The sequence below is a fragment of the Actinia tenebrosa genome, unplaced genomic scaffold (assembly GCF_029948245.1).
Source record: "Actinia tenebrosa isolate PJP-AT-01 unplaced genomic scaffold, QUT_ActTen_1.0 PGA_scaffold2__45_contigs__length_23673736, whole genome shotgun sequence".
Lineage (NCBI taxonomy): Eukaryota > Metazoa > Cnidaria > Anthozoa > Actiniaria > Actiniidae > Actinia > Actinia tenebrosa.
The window spans coordinates 5,986,657-6,006,428 of NW_028292579.1; the positions used below are offsets into that span (position 1 = coordinate 5,986,657).

Here is a 19,772-nt window from a genome sequence, read left to right on the forward strand (position 1 = left end):
ATATTTTTGGGGGGTAGATGATAATTTTTTTCATAATCTGTCTATATATTCTTAACGTTATTATCAATTTTTGATATATATTACCTATCAACTCGGTTTTCATGAAAACCAATTTGTACATTGATGAAATTTCCCGAGGTTAAAAAAAAGACATCTCTCTCTCTCTCTCTCTCTCTCTCTCTTTCTTTCTTCCTTTCCATATATAAGAGATTGAAGGTTTAAGGAAACGCTCTCGTAAAAGTTGAAAAGTATTATTAACTAGTTCCTTCTTTAGTTTCCGTTTCTCCTTGAACGAAAGTCTAACGTTAATTAAACTTCTCTACTCCATACTTGCTGTTAAGATAATTTTGATGATTTTGATATGATTATTAGTTCATCATGCTTTCACAACTCGTACAAACTTAATCCCTTCTTAAAAAATATTCTATAAATCAAACCCTTACTACAATGTCTGTCTAAATCTAAGGAGAACGAGGGATGAATATTGGATATGCCTTAATGACGACACACATAAAGTGAAAGGTGTTTTTAGTCGAAAAGGATTCAAATACATTGTTTATGAAAACACATCCAATGAGGATTCGATCAAAACATCTTCACCCAAATCAGCTAGCGGGATACCAAATGATTATCAATTTATTTTCATGTGATTGACAATCCAAAAGAGGTTACACAATATATGCGTGCTATTGCCTTGAATCTGATTGGCTAGTTATTCCCCGCCCATAAGTGTGCTAGTCCTGCTGGGGACACCACGTAATTCCTATCTATTTGACAACGGAACAGTTTGACAGATTGCACAATTGCATGATCAGTTCATCTGATCTATTAGTCAAAGACACTAAGAAAAAATCTTCAAACAACTCTTAAGTAACTGATAAGTACATTCACACCTTCTGACATCGATCGAAGATCGAAAAAAATAATCTACTAACTGGTAAAATACTGGGATCATTCAGTGTGGAAGATAATGTGTCGCAGAAGAATGATACTCGGGATTGCACGCACTTTCATCTTCTATTCCTTCATTGCCATCTTCTCAACCACAGGTGAGCTACTGGGCTTGTCCGCTAACTTTTACCTACTTATCATTTACCGGTTATAGTTTGGATAGCACACTCAATACAGTAACTTTGCTCTGGTAGAAGGAAAATGAAAAATATGGGGGGGAGATGCTAGAGTCGACTGACAAGAACAAGATGACAGAAAAGTGTCATAGTTACTATCGCGTACATTCGAGCGATAAGATGTTTCAAGTGCACTTCAAATTTTGAACACGGACTCTTGAAAACATCTGTGTTGTTTTCGCTGATTCATATCGAATGTGTGCCGGGTTAGTCGTTGAAATCTTTTTGAAAATTTGTTTGCTACTTCATCTAAATATATAATAATTTTTAGCAAAATAAATATATTTCGAAAACATAAAAGTGTTGTGAAAAACTAGGCCCAATATCCTTAATCGATGCGTCAAAAAATGACTTTAACTCTCACGAGTCGATATAGACCTATTAAACTGGCTTCAAATTTTGAAAAAGAAAAGAAAGGTGTCTCCTTGGCAACGGAAAAACAAGCTAGGTTGCCATGCAAATAATAGTCATAGACGTAAGCTTTGCGAGTAATTAGTTTCTGTGAATAGTTTTGAGTAAGATATGTCGATATAACTTCTTCCATAAACTTATTTTACATTGCCTGGAAATGAATTTTGCGAGGTCAAATATTTTTTCTAGTCATAAAGCGAAGATTTTTCGGCTTCGAGCTAATATAAATTTTGGAAAACACATAAACAATAGACAATATTCATGCCTAGTGAGCTTGGAATGGAATGGAATGATCCAGAACACCCTTCCTAGTTACAAATCAAAACAAACGATATGAATGATGGTTGCTTGAACTTTTCGTTTCGAGTTATGCAGTAAACGACGAATTGAGAGGGAGAAAATAAACAAAATAATATAATAATTCTATGAACAAAATAATCTATAATTTTTTACCACTTTTTTCTTTTTCATTTTCAACTTTTTTGCTTGCTTTTCTTGTTTTTTTATTTTCTCTCAGTTTCTTTGCAGTAAAAAGAATTCTACATCAGAAAATTGAAAATGAATTCCCAAATTTTCCTAGAAATTTCTGAAACAACTTGGTTCTTGACGCGGCTAATTCACAGATCGCGGAAAAGGAATTTCGTTTTCGATCAAGATAAAACCTTTATCTTCTCAAAAAAATGTCAAACGGTTTGTCAAATTAATTCGTTTCCCATAAAGATAAATCCTAATGTATAGAGTTTAATAAGCTGGGAAAGTATCCATTGAATCTCGCAAACAGAACGATGTAACTTTTTCTTTCTCTACTTGATTTTGGACGATTAAGATTATATTCAGGAAGAAATATTTAACCTATTGAGAAGTTGAGCAAAATTGCATTCTGGTCGAACATTTAACTAAACTTGCTAGGAAATAATAAAAAATGCTAAATGGTTGTTTACGGAAGGTGTTCCAAATTTACAAAAAAGGGGAATATCTATTTATTATTGGATCGAGCTGATCGAGAAAATTATGTTAAGGTCTCGAGCTATCTGAAAAGAATTCTTAGAAGACTATATATCGTGTTGTCTAACTCACACTGAGTTATACGAAGACAGACTGAACGTACAGTTCAATGTATTTTGTAATGATTGATTTTTTAAATGTAATTTTGAAAATTATATATGTTAAGGTCTCGAGCTATCTGAAAAAAAACCCTTAGAAGACTATATGTCGTGTCGTCTAACTCACAGTTATACGAAGACAGACTGAACGTACAGTTCAATGTATTTTCCCTGCTGTTGTTTTTTAACATTTCTATTTGCTTTCCTTATAAAGGAATATTATTTTCCCCTTTTCTTATCTATGCTTCTTTCTTTCTTCCTTTCTTTTCCTTTTTTTCATTCTTTTTCATTCTCTTTTTCTCTTCATTATTTTTTTTTTTTTTCTTCTCATTTCTCAAAGTTTATTCCATTTTTAATTCATGTGGAAATCCTTAACGAAAGTTAATAACAAAACAAAAAACAAAAGTGTAAAATAATAGTATAACGTTTTCAAAAATCTATCTTTAAAACTAAACAGGTATTTTTTCGATTTTCAAAACGTCTGACAATAGTGCGGAAAGCACCTTTTCTAAAAGACTGGTGCAACTTTTCAGGGTTCCTAATTGCATTATTGATCCATTTTGGACTAGAAGCGGCCGCCATTCCGTGCTAACAAAGCTTCGGCTAGAAATTCATTCCTTAGAGGCCAGCATTGCCAGCGTTACATATGGTTCAAATGTTGTTAGAGCTTTGCATTTTTTCAGCTGTCTGATACAGCAAAACGCAGACGTAAATTGGCTATTATTCCAAAGCGATACCATGAGTAATGCCAGCGTTACATATGGTTCAAATGTTTTTAGAGCTTGGCATTTTTTCAGCTGTCCGATACAGCAAAACGCAGGCGTAAATTGGCTATTATTCCAAAGCGATACCTCGTAGGCTTTGTTTTAGAATTCATTTCCTGGACGTACGGGGTTCGGGAAAAGCAATTTCAGTCCCCGTAAGACACCCAGAGAATAAAAAGATATATCGAAGTTCCTGCTTCTTTAATTCGTTCTTTCTTTCTTACGTTTGCTCATCTACAACTTCTTTTGTTCGTTTCGTTCTTCCGTTTATTCATTCATTCTTTCATCCTTTCGTCCATTTATTTGTTCTTTCCTTTAAAATCCAACGTTCCGCGCATTCTTCTGGCCCGTTTCTCACAGCAACACTAACTTGTCTATCAGCGAATGTAAAATATAGATAATAAAAACACACTTTTGTTAGACAGGGTACAACGTTACCAGATTGATAATTTTCAGGTGGTCTTCAATATACTATAATTATACAACATATAATATGAAAATTATACAAATAACAAAGTTTAAATTATTATAATTATTATAATTTAAAAATAAAAATGATTATTGTGTTTTCTATTTCAAGACGTGCGCCAGGAAAGACGGAAGACAAAGCACGTCAATACACATGCACTTTCCATTCACTACATTTTAACAAGTGCGGATCGTTAACCTATAATTCCTGCTGCAGGGCACGTACGTTCAGATAACACTATTCGACGTCTTCAATTCTATCACTTTTTCTTTCTCATTTTTGAATTTCCTATGGATTTATCATAATTTCTCCGTCCTATAAAAACATTTTATACTCGAAGTAAGTTCAGTTATGAACTCAGTAAATGCTTTGTGCTACAGATTGTAAAATACGCGAGGAAGATTAAGTTTGAGATGTGATGTTGGTAAAGCTAGTGAGTGTTATTGCAACATATCTTTTTCTCGACTCGAAATGCGTACTTGATAATACATTGAGGATTGTGATGTTGATGTTGATGATGGAAGAGAAGGTGATAATGATAGCGATGATGATGCATTACAATTATAATGCTGATGATGCATTGACGATTGTGATGTTGATGATAATAAAGATGATGATGAAAGTGAGAATGATGATGGTGATGATAGTGCTGATGATGTATTGACGATTATAATGCTGATGATAGCAATGATGGTCACAATATAATGATGATTATGATGATTATGATGATATGATAGTAATGATGATGATGATGAAAGTTATGATGATGATGAATTGACCATTATCAATAATGTTGACGATTTTAATGATGATGATAACGATGCTGATGATGATGATAGCGATAATGATGCATTGACGATTATAATTCTGATGATGCATTGACGACTATAATACTGATTATAATAATGATGATAATAACGATGGTACTGCATAATGATGATGATGATGCATTGACAATGATTATAATGTTGGTGATAGTAATGTATTTGCATGCTAACCAACCCCAAACTTTTCAAACCTTTTCCAACACCTCCTAGTCCGCGCAAAACTACTGTGTCAGCTTATAATCAAAACCCCTTCATATTTTCCTGCTTCACGATTCCCATACGCAATCCACTTTTTTTCCTCCAGAGTTTTCTAGAGTAAAATCTCCAACTGTTGAAAAAGTTTACGTTTTTCTGTTTGTGATCGATCCTAACACAACAATGTTTGAACTTTATGATAAGATTAAAATGACTATTATCTAAAAAATCTTAAAACAGTTTTAATTCGAAAAATGCTTGGAAAAAAGACTATGTTATTTCATCTCCATAGTAACATCACGAGGCACAAACTTCAAAGTCAAAAAATACTTCAATTTGCATTTTATCTGGCTGGCGATAATAAAGTTTGGTTGCCCCCGCTGTTTTCAGTTTCTATTTGACGAAAATGATGAATATGGGATAAAAGCATTATTTTCCCCCGCTGTTGGCAATGCTCGAAGACACAATGGAATTGTTCATATCAGTATGTCTTGACGTTGAAGTTACCCGGCTGTCAAAGTTACTTGCTTTGATTGTAGACTACTGAAGCGTTTTCCAGGCAGAGCGACTATTTACGACAACTATCACTCACTATGAACTTCAAATGTGGAAAGCTGCTAGCACTATGACTATTAATAGCAGTTAACGGTAACTTGACTAACTCCTACATTACCTGAGGCTATTCACTTAACTTCCTAGCCTTACCATGATGAAGAATTCTTAAACTCTCGTTTTTTCATCCGTTTCAATAACTTTTCCTCGCTACGAATTTCTTTTTTCATAAAAAAATATAGGATTTCGGATTTGCCGAGTATTAGGCCTTTAACAAAAATTCTGACTCTAAAAATTCGACTCTAAAATAAAAACAACTCAGGTTTTTAAAGTTTGAGTTCAGTTTGAGAACACACAAATCATTAATTTCGCGAAGTAAATGAACCGATAAAACTTCAGTAAGAACCATAAAGTATTTTTTCTGTATTGGCTAACTTACATAGTTCAAATAAAAACGAAAAATCAGTTACTTAAATCCTTCAATTCTAGTTCAGTTTTGTCTTATTTTACTAAGGTATATTAGGTATGTTATTGAAAAACTTTATCATTAAAGAAAGATGGCGAGTGAAATACAATATGACAAAATAAAAATGAAAACAATTAATTAGCAAAAAATAAATATTTAATCAATAAATTACCAAAATATGTTTGGCTTCTACAAGTTTCGATCAACCTAACACTGAGTCCCTAACTCATTTTTATATTACGATAAATGAAAAAGTAGTCTCCAAATTTTAACTTGAAAGTGACCACGAAAATACAAATGCATCGTTGTTCAGAGAAACTAGTTTATTTAATTTTTCGTAAATAAACTCCTTCCAGAATATTCCTTTTTAAGGCGAGGAACGTCAGAGTAGGCAGCCCATTCTAATGGATAATTGATAATCATTTCTTCTAGGTTGTTCTTTATTATTTCATCAAGTTTAAATCCTTCATCAGTGCAAGTGTTTGTCTACAATTCTTGGGGTGCATATTACGTCATAGCCGCCATATTGGCTGACGATCGTTATTTATAGCCCACTTACGAGATGTGCCTCGCTAGGTATTCGATAGGTTTCAGTACGAGGCTACCTACTAAATTGACCTAATTCACTATGATGTCACTGCTTGTTTATGTGGGGGATAGAATCGCCAATCCAATAGAAAATTCAACAAAATTTGCTCCTAGCGAAACAGTTTAATCTAAAATGGCCTGGTTTTCAAATATAATATGTGTTAATATGTACTAAAAAATATTCTGAGCGTTTGCTGGCTATTCTACTTCTCTTCGTGGATTGATACGGGTTTAAGAACAATTTTCGGTGAATTTGCGTTGATTTGACCCCCTCCGACGACCATGATCCTTTGCGTTTAAACAATAGATTGTTTTGATGTGACGTCATAGTGAATTAGGGCAATTGAAGCAATCCCTCATTAGCTTCTATCGTTAGATCAACCAAGATGGCGGCTGTTTCATCGTTATTTATATCTCAAGGGATTTTGAGACGTGGTTGCACTCCAAAAATAGCCCACCTTTGAGATATGCTTCGCTATAGGTATTGATAGTTTTCAGTACGAGGTTACGTGCTAAATTGAATTTTTTCTTTTCTCCTATCACGAATCACTGACATGATTATGCACGAAGCATCGCATTGTGTGCTATTCGTTCAATGGCCAAACCTTGTGCGATCGCAAGCATGGTGCTTTTCTTGATATAACTTGAAATTTAAACTTTCTAGAAGTTCTACGAACTGAAAATACTTACGGGAAAATTTTAGTTAAAATTGCATTTATTCTAAGGCAGACATTTATAATTTTCAGCAATCGGTGTCTGTTCCATGCTGTATATCAAAAACACATTTTAGCTTGTCCGACGTAGCAACAGTAACCAGGAAGCTAGATAATAATTTGGGGATCTGTGAATATTAATATCTACTCGAACGTGATCTGTTCACGCGCACTGTTTTTTTTTTGTTTTTTGGTTGTTTTTTTTCCGGTCTTTTTTATTTTATTTTTTTATTTTTACAATATTTTTTTTACAACATTTATAATTCTTACTTGAAAACAATACAAAAAAATTTTTTTTTCTTTACAGAGGGTCGTCTAATTTACAATGCTACTAATTTTTAAATTTATTTATTTAAACTATATTTTAGATATCACTATTTCATCCGTTCGATATTCCAATCAACTTACAAAATCACCCTTATCTTTTCATATTTTTTTTAATGCACTAACAATTTCGACCTTTTTTTAGCTACTTCATATTCTAACTTTTCATAATATCTTAAACTTGTTTGAAAATCATTTAACACTGGAATTTTTGGCTTGCTTCTACACTGATACACAACATATTTCCACAAAACAAACAAAAAATTGACCAAAACATCTTCACTATTTCCTAATAGAATGTTTTCAAAATTTAAAACAGGAAGTACTATTGAAGCCCCTTTTAGCCATTCACAACACTTGAAATAAAAATTTCTAGTTTCAACACACTCTACATAAAAGTGAGACATTGTTTCATTTTCTTCTAAACAAAAACTACATTTTGGAGAAAGAACTAGTTTGAAAACATACAATTTCTGATTCAGATATAAACAACTATTTAAAATTTTATACTGAAAAGCCCTTAATTTTGTATCTATAGTACTTTCGTAAATCCTTGAATAGACCGATGACCAATCAATACCTTCAATTTTCAACTTTTTTTCTATACATTTTTGGGCAGTTGGTTTAAAATCCTTCCATTTGATAAACATCCAATAAATCATTTTTGTGTTTATCTTTTCCACCGGATACCTCTCATATCCCTTACCGATGTAGGTAACTTTCTGCATTGTTTTTAATCTGTCTCTACCCAAACTATTTTGCTGTCTTAGTTTTATTTTCCATTCTTTTGGAATCGCATTTAAAATGGCTCTCCATAATAGATAATCCATGTCACTCCACCCTTGTTCTTTAGCTTCTTTCCATGTCGGTTCCTTTCCTATCCATACCTGATGCACTGACTTCACACCTTTCGTTGCTAGTCTTTTTATAGATATATTTTCAGCATTTACCTTTATCAGTCTATTGAACCAGATTGGTTGTCTTAGAATGTCGTCTTGATTTGTTAAATTAATTTTACTAACTTCTTACCATGCATGAATTAGTTCACGCGCACTGTTATTTCATATTCACAGAATCAATGGACCTAATGGACTAAGTCTTCGAAGATACGGCGTCCATCTTGCCAGGGGGCAAAACAAAACAAAGATGACGGGAAACATATACTGTCGTTTGTTTGTCTTTCTTTTTGTGCCGTCTTATTTCCTTTTTGTTGTTGTTGTTGTTGTTGTTGTAAATTTTTGCGGTGAGCATTAATATCAATCGACGTCATTACTAAAACAAAGCTTTGTTTGCCCCCCGGACGCCCCAAAATGCCTTGCGATCCAAGATGGCCGCCGTATCGTCAAAGTAGTCCATTCGTCTTAGTGCAATGCTTAATCATTTCGAACAACACGTCATTCCCAAATATTCTCCTCTCATTTTAAACTCACCTCACTAATGAAACCTATCCTGTCTTCTTCATCATCATAACGGCAATCTTTAAATGTTTATTATAGTTTTAAATTTCTTTTCTTTCTCTTTTCGTTTCGTCAGTGGAGGCACAGAATTCAACGACAGCAACTCCCACAACAGGTAAATCAGAAAGAATTTTTCAATTTTGATTATTCTAGTATCGCTTATACTGATGGGTTGCATATGGATTTAGCGTGAACTCATTTCGAACAACACGTCATTCCCAAATATTCTCCTCTCATTTTAAACTCACCTCACTAATGAAACCTATCCTGTCTTCTTCATCATCATAACGGCAATCTTTAAATGTTTATTATAGTTTTAAATTTCTTTTCTTTCTCTTTTCGTTTCGTCAGTGGAGGCACAGAATTCAACGACAGCAACTCCTACAACAGGTAAATTAGAAAGAATTTTTCAATTTTGATTATTCTAGTATCGCTTATACTGATGGGTTGCATATGGATTTAGCGTGAACTTTTCGCGCCAAAACGCGCACGCGCGCGCCCCTATATCCTCTCAAGGTCTGGAATTCTCGGTTTTACAACACGATAATGACATCGTCACGGTGGCACGTCATAACTACGTCATCACGTGGTACGAATCAACCAACCAGAAAATTGGACTTTGTACAGTGTTTGAAAATTGAATAATAAGTGTGTATGAATAGTTGGCCAAAAAAGAAGGTCATGAACGATACACAAGATCCGTTATGGTGAGCGCAAACCACCCTCTTCCTCTGTTCTTCCCCACGGTAACTTGGAGCAAATTTATAGCTAGTTCATATCCAAATTTGTTCTTGTATATTAAAATGGCAAACGACAAAAGCTATATATGTATGAGGCGAAAATATCAAGCTTTGATCCCACACAACAAGATCAATGAGCAACTTTCATTTACTGCAGACAAACAACTAAATGAAAAACCAAAATCCGATCCCTACTCGTTGCTGGGTCTTAAAATGATCTTGTGATTGTTGCACAGCTTTATTTATAAGTCTTTCAGAGTTTCGACAATTTCACACTTAAAAAAATATTTTTCAGGTAATAACCAGTCGACGGTGAATGCTAATTCCAGTTCTAGTGTTCTGGTATTACCAACCACTACAGTGGTTCAGAACTCAACAAGTCTCAACATGTCCTTTACAATAATGAGCACTCCGATTATAACCCCGACTGCAGCTACAAACTCTACTGTTCTTGCCAAAAGCGAATCTTCAACTACTGGAGTACCAACGAGCTCATTCACAAACGCAACGACTGCTTCAGCCACTCAATCCACTGCTGTTCATGGAGTCCCGTCTCCAACTACAACCACGACTGCTGATGCCTCCTCAAATACAACCACGACTGATGCCTCCCCAACTACAACCACGACTGTTGATGCAACCTCAACTACAACCACGATTGATGCCTCTCTAACTACAACCACGACGTCTGATACCTCCTCAACTACAACCACCACTACTGATGCCTCCCCAACTACAACCCCGACTGCTGTTGCCTCCCTAACTACAACCACCACTGCTGATGCCTCCCCAACTACAACCCCGACTGCTGATGCCTCCCCAACTACAACCCCGACTGCTGTTGCCTCCCTAACTACAACCACCACTGCTGATGCCTCCCCAACTACAACCACGACTGCTGATGCCTCCCCAACTACAACCACGACTGCTGATGCCTCCTCAAATACAACCACCTCTACTGATGCCTCCCCAACTACAACCACGACTGCTGATGCCTCCTCAACTACAACCACGACTGCTGATACCTCCTCAATTACAACCGCGACTGCTGATGCCTCCCTAACTACAACCACGACTGCTGGTGCCTCCCCAACTACAACCTCGACTAGTAGCGCCACCCAAACCGCTACTTCAACTGCTGGGGTCATCCAACCCACAGCAACGACTGGTGTTGCAAGTCAGACATCAACATCGGTTTCGACAACTTCGAGTACAACTCAATCATCCACTACTTCAAGTACTCCTACAACAGCAACATCTTCAGTAACGCCAACTTCTAAACCAAGTAAGTCTATTAATGAACGGTGAACATTTCTTACTGAGATTCAGAATCATTTGGATTGGCAGACAACTTCTATTCATTGTGATATAGATACAATGAGGGGAACAAATAGACACAGGGTGACCACTAGATACAGAGGGACTACTAGATACAGGGTGACCACTAGATACAGAGGTATTACTAGATACAGGGTGACCACTAGATACAGAGGTATTACTAGATACAGGGTGACCACTAGATACAGAGGTATTACTAGATACAGGGTGACCACTAGATACAGAGGTATTACTAGATACAGGGTGACCACTAGATACAGAGGTATTACTAGATACAGAGGGACTACTAGATACAGAGGGACTACTAGATACGGGGTGACCACTAGATACAGAGGGACTACTAGATACAGGGTAACCACTAGATACAGAGGAACTACTAGATACAGGGTAACCACTAGATACAGAGGGACTACTAGATACAGGGTAACTACTAGATACAGAGGAACTACTAGATACAGGGTAACCACTAGATACAGAGGTATTACTAGATACAGGGTGACCACTAGATACAGATGTATTACTAGATACTGGGTGACCACTAGATACAGAGGTATTACTAGATACAGGGTAACCACTAGATACCGAGGGACTACTAGATACAGGGTGACCACTAGATACAGAGGGACTACTAGATACATGGTAACCACTAGATACAGAGGGACTACTAGATACAGGGTGACCACTAGATACAGAGGAACTACTAGATACAGGGTGACCACTAGATACAGAGGTACTACTAGATACAGGGTGACCACTAGATACAGAGGGACTACTAGATACAGGGTAACCACTAGATACAGAGGGACTACTAGATACAGGGTAACCACTAGATACAGAGGGACTACTAGATACAGGGTGACCACTAGATACAGAGGGACTACTAGATACAGGGTAACCACTAGATACAGAGGGACTACTAGATGCAGGGTAACCACTAGATACAGAGGGACTACTAGATACAGGGTAACCACTAGATACAGAGGGACTACTAGATATAGGGTGACCACTAGATACAGATGTATTACTAGATACTGGGTGACCACTAGATACAGAGGAACTACTAGATAGCACTTACAACTGTAGCTTACCAAACATGTTATGTTATGATATATATTATATTTTGTTGTATTTAGCTCTCACAACACGAATCCAAGGCAGTGTCAAATCAAAGTCCCCATGGGATAAAAGATTACTGGAAAAAACTAGCTCATTATACAAGGAGACAGAAAAGATTTTCAAAGATGCGGTAAGTTAATTCCTCATTGTATGGCCTTATTCTAACGTTATATATCTTACGTCGATCAACCGAGTTAAAGGCTCATGACTATATATCATGAGTTTTGGACGCCGGCCAGATGGAATAGTCCAGTTTCGAGTTCCAAAATACCACTGTGGTCCTAGATTACATACTCATTTATTCAGGGTTAGCCTCGAATCAGTGTCTAAATATTCAAAAATACCAACGGTAAAGTAAAGAATACACAACTTTGACAATACAAACACTTTGAAATTCGAAGGATCTTCACTGGAACACACAAATATTCTGCACAAAATCGAGGCCAACCCTGAGCAACAGAAAACTCGATATTGGAGTATTGGAATTGAGAAGTTGATTTTTGCGGAGGAAGGCCGAATACTGGAGAAACCGGAGAACACCCCTGGAAACACATGACAGGAGAGAGCCAATAAACAACCCTACTAACACATGACACTCATATCAAGCTTTACTCTATATGTTAGTGTCAAAGTTGGAGTAGAGAAAGCTCACTCCATACGTGGTATGATCAATTCCATATTTGGATTGTGCGGAAAAGCGGCAAACAAAAAGGCCGTCGTTTTATAACGAATTCGACATGAACATTTTTGAAGAAGAAAAGAAAAGAAAAAAGACAAGTAAAAAGAGAAAATTTTTGTAAAATCGAGGAAGGATACGGGGACAATGCTAACTCGTGGGTCTGCCTCACAGACAACAGGCACAGGGAAATACGACACTCAATGTTTGATATGGAGTCCGCAAATAAAATCTCGGACACAATGGTGAAAGGCGAGTGCTCTCACCACTACGCCGCTGGCCTTCTTTGCAAACGTTCTTTGTGTCAATCCCTTCTCCCTTCTCACTAACGTCGTAGAGGGAGAAGTGACCGACACAAAGAACGTCTGCAAAAGGAGGCTACTAAGTCACCTGTATTTCTCTATTTGAAAAAAGAAATAGCGATTCAATATTAAGTTAAGAATGTGGGATTAATTGTGGCAAAAAACTATATATGTCAACAGGCTCGCTAGTTTTATGATTTTATGAGACCAGGGTTTAAAGCTAAGAGTAAAATCTAAGGATTAGAGACCAGAATTTAATTAATTAATTAATTAATTAATTTATGAATTAACGATAAAATACGAACATTATTTGTTGTGAAGAAGTGATCGTCCGGGTGAGTATAGCCTTGAGAAAGACTGTTGATGGTGCTGACTGACATTTCGACAACCTGAGCGCAAGTCATCCTCAGAATAAATACAAGACCATGCATGCACGACAATCTTTTCACCTCATTCTCTGGCTTTTCCTTTCCAGATTCAAAAAGTATACGAAGCCCAAAATGTTAGTGTTGAAGTCATCGTGCAAGAGTTTACAAAAGGGAGCATTATAATCTTCTATGAGGTGATCGTTAAAGGTGTCACATCGACATCGGATCCTCGACAACTTCTGGTCAGTGCCATTAAAGGAGGAAAAATTGGGAATTTGACAGTTGACCCAGAATATATTGATATCAAAGAAGTGTATCCAGGTAAACAAATATGCATTTGGGAAGGGGGGGGGGGGGGGGGAAGGGCGGGGGCGCAATGTTTTCCCATTTCAGACTGCCATTCCTTAGAGTATCATTTCTTTGTCAAACCAAAAATCTTATTTCCAAAGAAATGGCACGTATTCCGAATTGGGAAAACTTTGACACCCAAGCAAAAAGGAAAGCAATTATAGCTAGTAATCGGTTTCGTCACCTTTTTTAAATTCAACAGCAACGATTTGCAAAAGACTCGAAGCAAACATAATCGTAACAACTGAAAATCATTCTTTTCCAGGTCTTGATTTGAGTAGCTATAAAACCGTTGTCGAAAGCTTCTTCAACAATTGCTGTGACTCACACCTTGGTTTTGCAAATCAAACGAGGACCTGTTCAGCAGTCACCAGCAACGCGACATGCGTGGGAGCTGTGGTATACCGAGAGGTGAAATGCGAAGAAGTGAAGGATCAGACATGCAGTGCAGGTAGGAACAGCTTGAATATTCCCTGTCACTATGATTTAGTGTCGAAATTGTGAAAAATATCTATGTGTTCCAGTGTGAAGATCACACACAGCTCAAGCAATAGAGGCTTTGCACCATCACGTGCCAGCGCCCATAATGCGCTGCCTGTGGTTAGATGGCAGAACAATAAATCCCCTTGCTCTTGGGTATTGAATTCTTTCTTATGTAAAAGGATTGCGTTGTTCCTGCCATCTATCATGGCTGCCGTCACGTGATGGTGCAAAACCTCTATACATATTATGTACGGAGAGAGAGAATATATCAAAACGCACTGAAAAGCGCTGAATTCGGTCAAAGCACTATAGAGGGTCTGTCCTATCTTATTAAAGCAATAGACCTATTTCGTTGTGGTGCATAGTTTTCCTATATCAGATCACGTGTCATTCCATAGATTATAATTTATTTGAGACATCCATATTCATTTGTCTTCTAATGAGCAACCGTTTAACAAATAAATGACACTCTTTGGAATGGCACGTAGTCTGTAATGGCAAAAAAACATTCCAAATAAGGACAAATAAAGACTATTCAGATACATTTACTTTATAAAGCTTGGGCTACCTGTGGTGAAGAAAAACTGTACTGTGGAGGTTATGCATTTCTTGATATTTTTCGGCCTTTGAAACGTAACTAGCTCTGATTCTCTAATGAAAGGCCATAACGGAACTTAATTGAATCAAAAATAATTCCCGAGCATGCGCAATAACTTTTAGTGATTCAATATACATTCGTATACCGCATGCGCGGTCTTGTTCTGTGGTTCTTGTTTGAAAATTATTCGTAGGTTGTGAAAAAAAAGAATATTTTAGATATTTCTAGTTGCAGTACCGAAAATTAATATTGCTGCCGCTCGCGTTGGTTTACCTGTGTCGAGGCTGCAACAGGAAACCCAATCAAACAAAACTGAACAAGTTGAACGACTCAACTCAGTAAGCTGATATAAATATGAAGCAAAAAGACTTTGTTTTCGCCAACATTAGTATAGACCAATATATAACGGCTATACTATAGATCCTAAGGCTATTGAAGCCGAGCCATTTTGTCGTGCAGCCGAGAAGATTTATACTATCAATGAACAAGACTCTCGGAAAGTTTGAAAAGTTGGTCTTCATAGTATTCAATGTAAAATGATCCGTAAAATCTGATAAAGCTTCTACTTACCACCAATAGCATATAACAGCTTAGCTTTTTTTCGATAGCCTGCAGGAAGATTACCATTCAGGAGTACGAGGAAGGAGCTAATTCTGTTCTTCCAGAAGCCGGTGGTTGTCTTATTGAAGATTGAAGGCCAGGCAACCAAGGAAGGATTGAAATCACGAAGGAGGGGAGGGTGGTTGGCAATATTTTGCTTGACTGTTGGCTCGCTTGCCTTTATGCTTTAAATAAAGTTGTAGTTTCTTTGTAGTTCAGTTATATTTGATATTTGTAAAAATATAATAATTTGGTGTTTTTTTTGTTTTTTTTTAGCATCTTTGAGACAGACAATAGCCTTGATTCTTGGCTTAATCGTTAGCAGATTGTAAGTTTACAATTTTATAATAATAATAATAATAATAATAATAATAATAATAATATTGGCGCGGAGGGAGTACTAGGGCAGACTCAAGAAAATATTTATGAATAATTCCAAAATAAGTGTTATTAAACTCGCGCTCTGACTGGTTGGACGCTCGTGCATTATAAGAGCACTCCGCACGCGCTCGCACGTTCCATTTCGGCATTCGTTTCCATGTACGTAAGAACTACTCAAATTTGTATTTTAAAAAAGGCTTTATTTATTAAATTCCCGGTATAATTCTGGTTTTTAATCGTTTATCTTATCTCAACAGATTGTTGTGAAAAGAAGATATCAAGACTCTTCCTGTTGATAACCACGGCACTGATTTTCACTCGTAGCAATAATGTTTGACAATTAATGTTAAGACTGATTATCACCAAGGTAGCCCGCTACATTCGATGCAAGGTTACCATGGTGACCTTCTTCATACTGTGCAATAGTGTAATTTATTAACTATTATTTATACAAAAATTAACATGGTAATGTTTACCACAAGCTACCATGGTAATATTCACACCACTTACATTCACCACAGTTACCATGGTAATAGTCACCACTGTTACCATAGTAATTTTGTTGCAACCATGGCAATGCTCACAAAGGGTCACCAGGCTTAAAGACAGAGAGAAAATCGATTGAAAGATTCTTTTTATTGCACTGCAGTCAACAAGACCTGGCATGGATTGTCTTGTAGAAAGTATTTGAGTCCTTATACAAATAAATCAAAACCGTCTTGGTACCGTTGTAAAATAATTTTAAAGAATTTTAACAGGAAAATTAACTTCACAAAATGCCAAAACTTAAAGTCGTTTCGAAAATCACAATGATCTTGATCTCACAAACTGATTCACGAAAAAAAAGTTTCGCACATTTTGGTTTCGCTCTAAAACTCTTCACGTAATTCGTGAAAAACTTACTGAAAACGCACGCATGCGCAGAAGTTTTTCTTAGGTGTCTAGATCTAATGCAACTAATTGTAACTTGTGTATTTTGTAAATAAACGTCATCCTTATTATTACTGTAATTTTTCTTCTGTTGTTGACATGTTTATGCAATACAATCATTACAGTACAGGACAGGACGGCTGTGTTGAGATGCTATCAATAGCATCTTAGGCACAACTTCTAGTATAGAATACAGCACGCATGTTTGAGTATATTAACGTCACTTCGAGAGACTTTTTCGAATTCTAGGAAGGCAACACAATATCATCCTAACAAGAGTTGCTTCTATAAAAGAGAGCCGGCACGCATGTATGATGTATATTAGCATCTTGGATTTTTCGGGTCAAATTTTTGTATGTGATGCGCTTCCTGTGTTATGCGTGTTTTAAAACAGAATACAAAAGAAACCCAATTAGACCAAATTTGAACTCGTTTTTCTCATCATTGCTATGAGTGTTCAGAATCATCCTAACGCCTTCATTTAACGCATCTATAGTTCTGACATGTGTGATTTTTTTTGAAAAAAAGTTTGAAAAACGACCCTAAATGAGAAAAATGCTATAAACGATACACCGCTGACCGGTAACACTTTTCCTCACACATTCTCTTCCTTATGAAATCTGTAATAAAACTCTGATAAAGAAAATAACGCCAGAACCATGTTAGCATGGTCATAAGCTTTCTATCGATTTGAATTTTGTTTGGAAAAACCTTTTTTTTTTGATTTACGAAAATTTGGAACCATCGAAAAAACGCTTATTTTGGGTTTCCAACTTCAAGCGGCTTGTTTTCCATGAAGCAAAGTAAAATGTCAAAATTATCTTACACCCAGATTTAAAGCTTGTTTTATACTTTCTCTCAAAACCGAAAATTTTAGAATCAAGATTTTTATTCTATTTTTAATCAAACGTTTTTCGACAGGTAGAGGCATTTGGGCTACCTGTGATGAAGTTTAGTCAGCCTCAACAACAAAGAATTGTAATTTTGGGAGTGAAAAAAGGCAAATACTGCAAATATCCTAAGAAATATACTTTAAGTAGTTAGTTATCTTTCCGCTACATCCAGGGTTTTTTTTCAAGAAAAAAACGCAGTTGAGTTTTCGGAAGTTTTTCCATGTTACCACAGGGATCCCAAGCATTCAAAATTATAAGCTGCAGTTAGTAAGTTTTTTTAAAGCTTTTCTTTTTATTTATACGTAATGAAATTGAGAAATTATAGAGATATATTTATTTTTTCCAAATAAAAAAATTCCAAATTTACGAGATGAGAAATCCATGATTAGTATTATATTACCTATTCGTTTATTTCAGAAAAAGGTTTGAAGAATACTAAAAGTAAAATTTGGGACTTTTCAATTCCAAGATATGAGCCAATATGTAAAAAACTATATTTTCCGAAATTCTTGAGTTATTGATAAAAATGCAAAATAAACTCAGTCACTACAGCTCATAATTCGGGGTCCCTGTGGTAAAATGTAAAAAGATTCCCGAAAATTCAACTGTTTTTTTTCTTTCTTGAAAATAATTATTGCAACAGAACGAATACCGGCCAAGTAAAGTATATTCTTCGAAATATTTGCAATATTTGATTATCTTCACTTCCAAAATTGCGGTTCTTTATTGTTGACTTCACCACAGGAAGCCCAATTTCCTCCACCCCTCAAACAATGCTTAATTAAAAATAGAATTAAAATCTTGATTCTTAAATTTTTAGGTATTAGGGAAAGTTATAAATAAGCTTTAAATCTGGGCGTTTATATATTATGGCATTTTGCTTTATTTGATGGAAAACAAGCCACTTGAAGTTGGAACCATAAAATATGCGTTTTTTCGGTTGGTCAAATCTTTCGTAAATCGAAAAAATAGTTTTTCTAGACAAAATACACATGTTTAGAAAGCTTAAGGACGTGCCAATATGGTTTTGAATTTATTTCTTTGATTAAAGCTACATTAAAGATTTTACGAGGGAAAGTAAAATAGTGTTTGGTCAGCGGTATATCGTTTCTAGCATTTTCCTAATTTCGGTTTGTTTTTTAACTTCTTTCCAAATAAATCTTACACATATGATAGAACTAGGGATGCGTTATATGATGGCGTCAAGATAGGTCTTGAACACTAATAGAAATGAGGGGGAAAACCAGTTGAAATATGAGCTAAATTGGGTTTCCTGTGTGTATTGTTTTAAAGCCTGCACAACACAGTGAGCCCATAATGATCAAAAGTAAAGGTTAAATCATTTTATAAAAATTATAAATTATACCTTAATATAAAATGTAATTTTTGAAAGGCTCTTAAACATTTAAATATATTCATATCTGAGTGACGGATAATGATAATGCCTCACGCACACAGTACTGTATCTGAATTAACGACTGTCGTATCTTATTTCAAGAAAGCTAAGACTACGTTTATCATCTACACACATAACATTTAGAATCCACATTACCTTTATTCTTGTCTTGTACAAATTACTAGAAAACAGTCATTCCTTTGGTTTGCTCTGTTCGTTGAAGCTGTATACACGTGAGTGTCCAGCGTATCTGACAAGGAGGTTTTGCACCATCACGTGCCCATCCCATAATACTGCTTGGGCTGCCTGTGGTTAAATGGCAGAACAATAAAATTCCTTTGATCTTGAGAGTTGAATTCTTTCTCATGTAAAACAATTGTATTGTTCCTGCTATCTAACATAGCTGCCGCCGCGTGGTGATGCAAAACCTCTATAGAAGCTTTAGTGTGTATACAACGCGCTTCCCTTGAGACCAAAATATTTGAGCGTTAAAGCATGTTATGCGGGAATGGATTTCAATCAGAAAAGTCTTTTGTTTGATGGAGGCTTGCTGTTTCATTATGCAAGAACAACCTTATTGTGCATAATAAATACCCATTTTCACATA

At 35.9% G+C, this 19,772-nt stretch overlaps 1 protein-coding gene across 1 annotated transcript; it reads left to right on the top strand.

Moving 5' to 3' along the window:
* The first annotated feature begins 791 nt into the window (after window positions 1–791).
* On the top strand, window positions 792–16,947 carry LOC116299086 (uncharacterized). Its single transcript, XM_089033910.1, has 9 exons — window positions 792–1,049; window positions 9,073–9,111; window positions 9,348–9,386; window positions 10,032–11,021; window positions 12,208–12,320; window positions 13,644–13,857; window positions 14,150–14,335; window positions 15,842–15,893; window positions 16,204–16,947. Exons 1-9 carry the CDS (start codon window positions 971–973, stop codon window positions 16,211–16,213), a joined length of 1,722 nt encoding a protein of 573 aa, XP_088890036.1. The 5' UTR covers window positions 792–970; the 3' UTR covers window positions 16,214–16,947.
* Window positions 16,948–19,772: the final 2,825 nt, after the last annotated feature.

What these genes read in the sequence shown, in the direction of transcription:
- LOC116299086 (XM_089033910.1), top strand. Translation starts at nt 971, where the DNA reads ATGTGTCGCAGAAGAATGATACTCGGGATTGCACGCACTTTCATCTTC. An exon ending in GACAGCAACTCCCACAACAG is followed by an intron (nt 9,112 to 9,347) that starts GTAAATCAGAAA and finishes TCGTTTCGTCAG; the next exon opens with TGGAGGCACAGAATTCAACG. An exon ending in GACAGCAACTCCTACAACAG is followed by an intron (nt 9,387 to 10,031) that starts GTAAATTAGAAA and finishes AATATTTTTCAG; the next exon opens with GTAATAACCAGTCGACGGTG.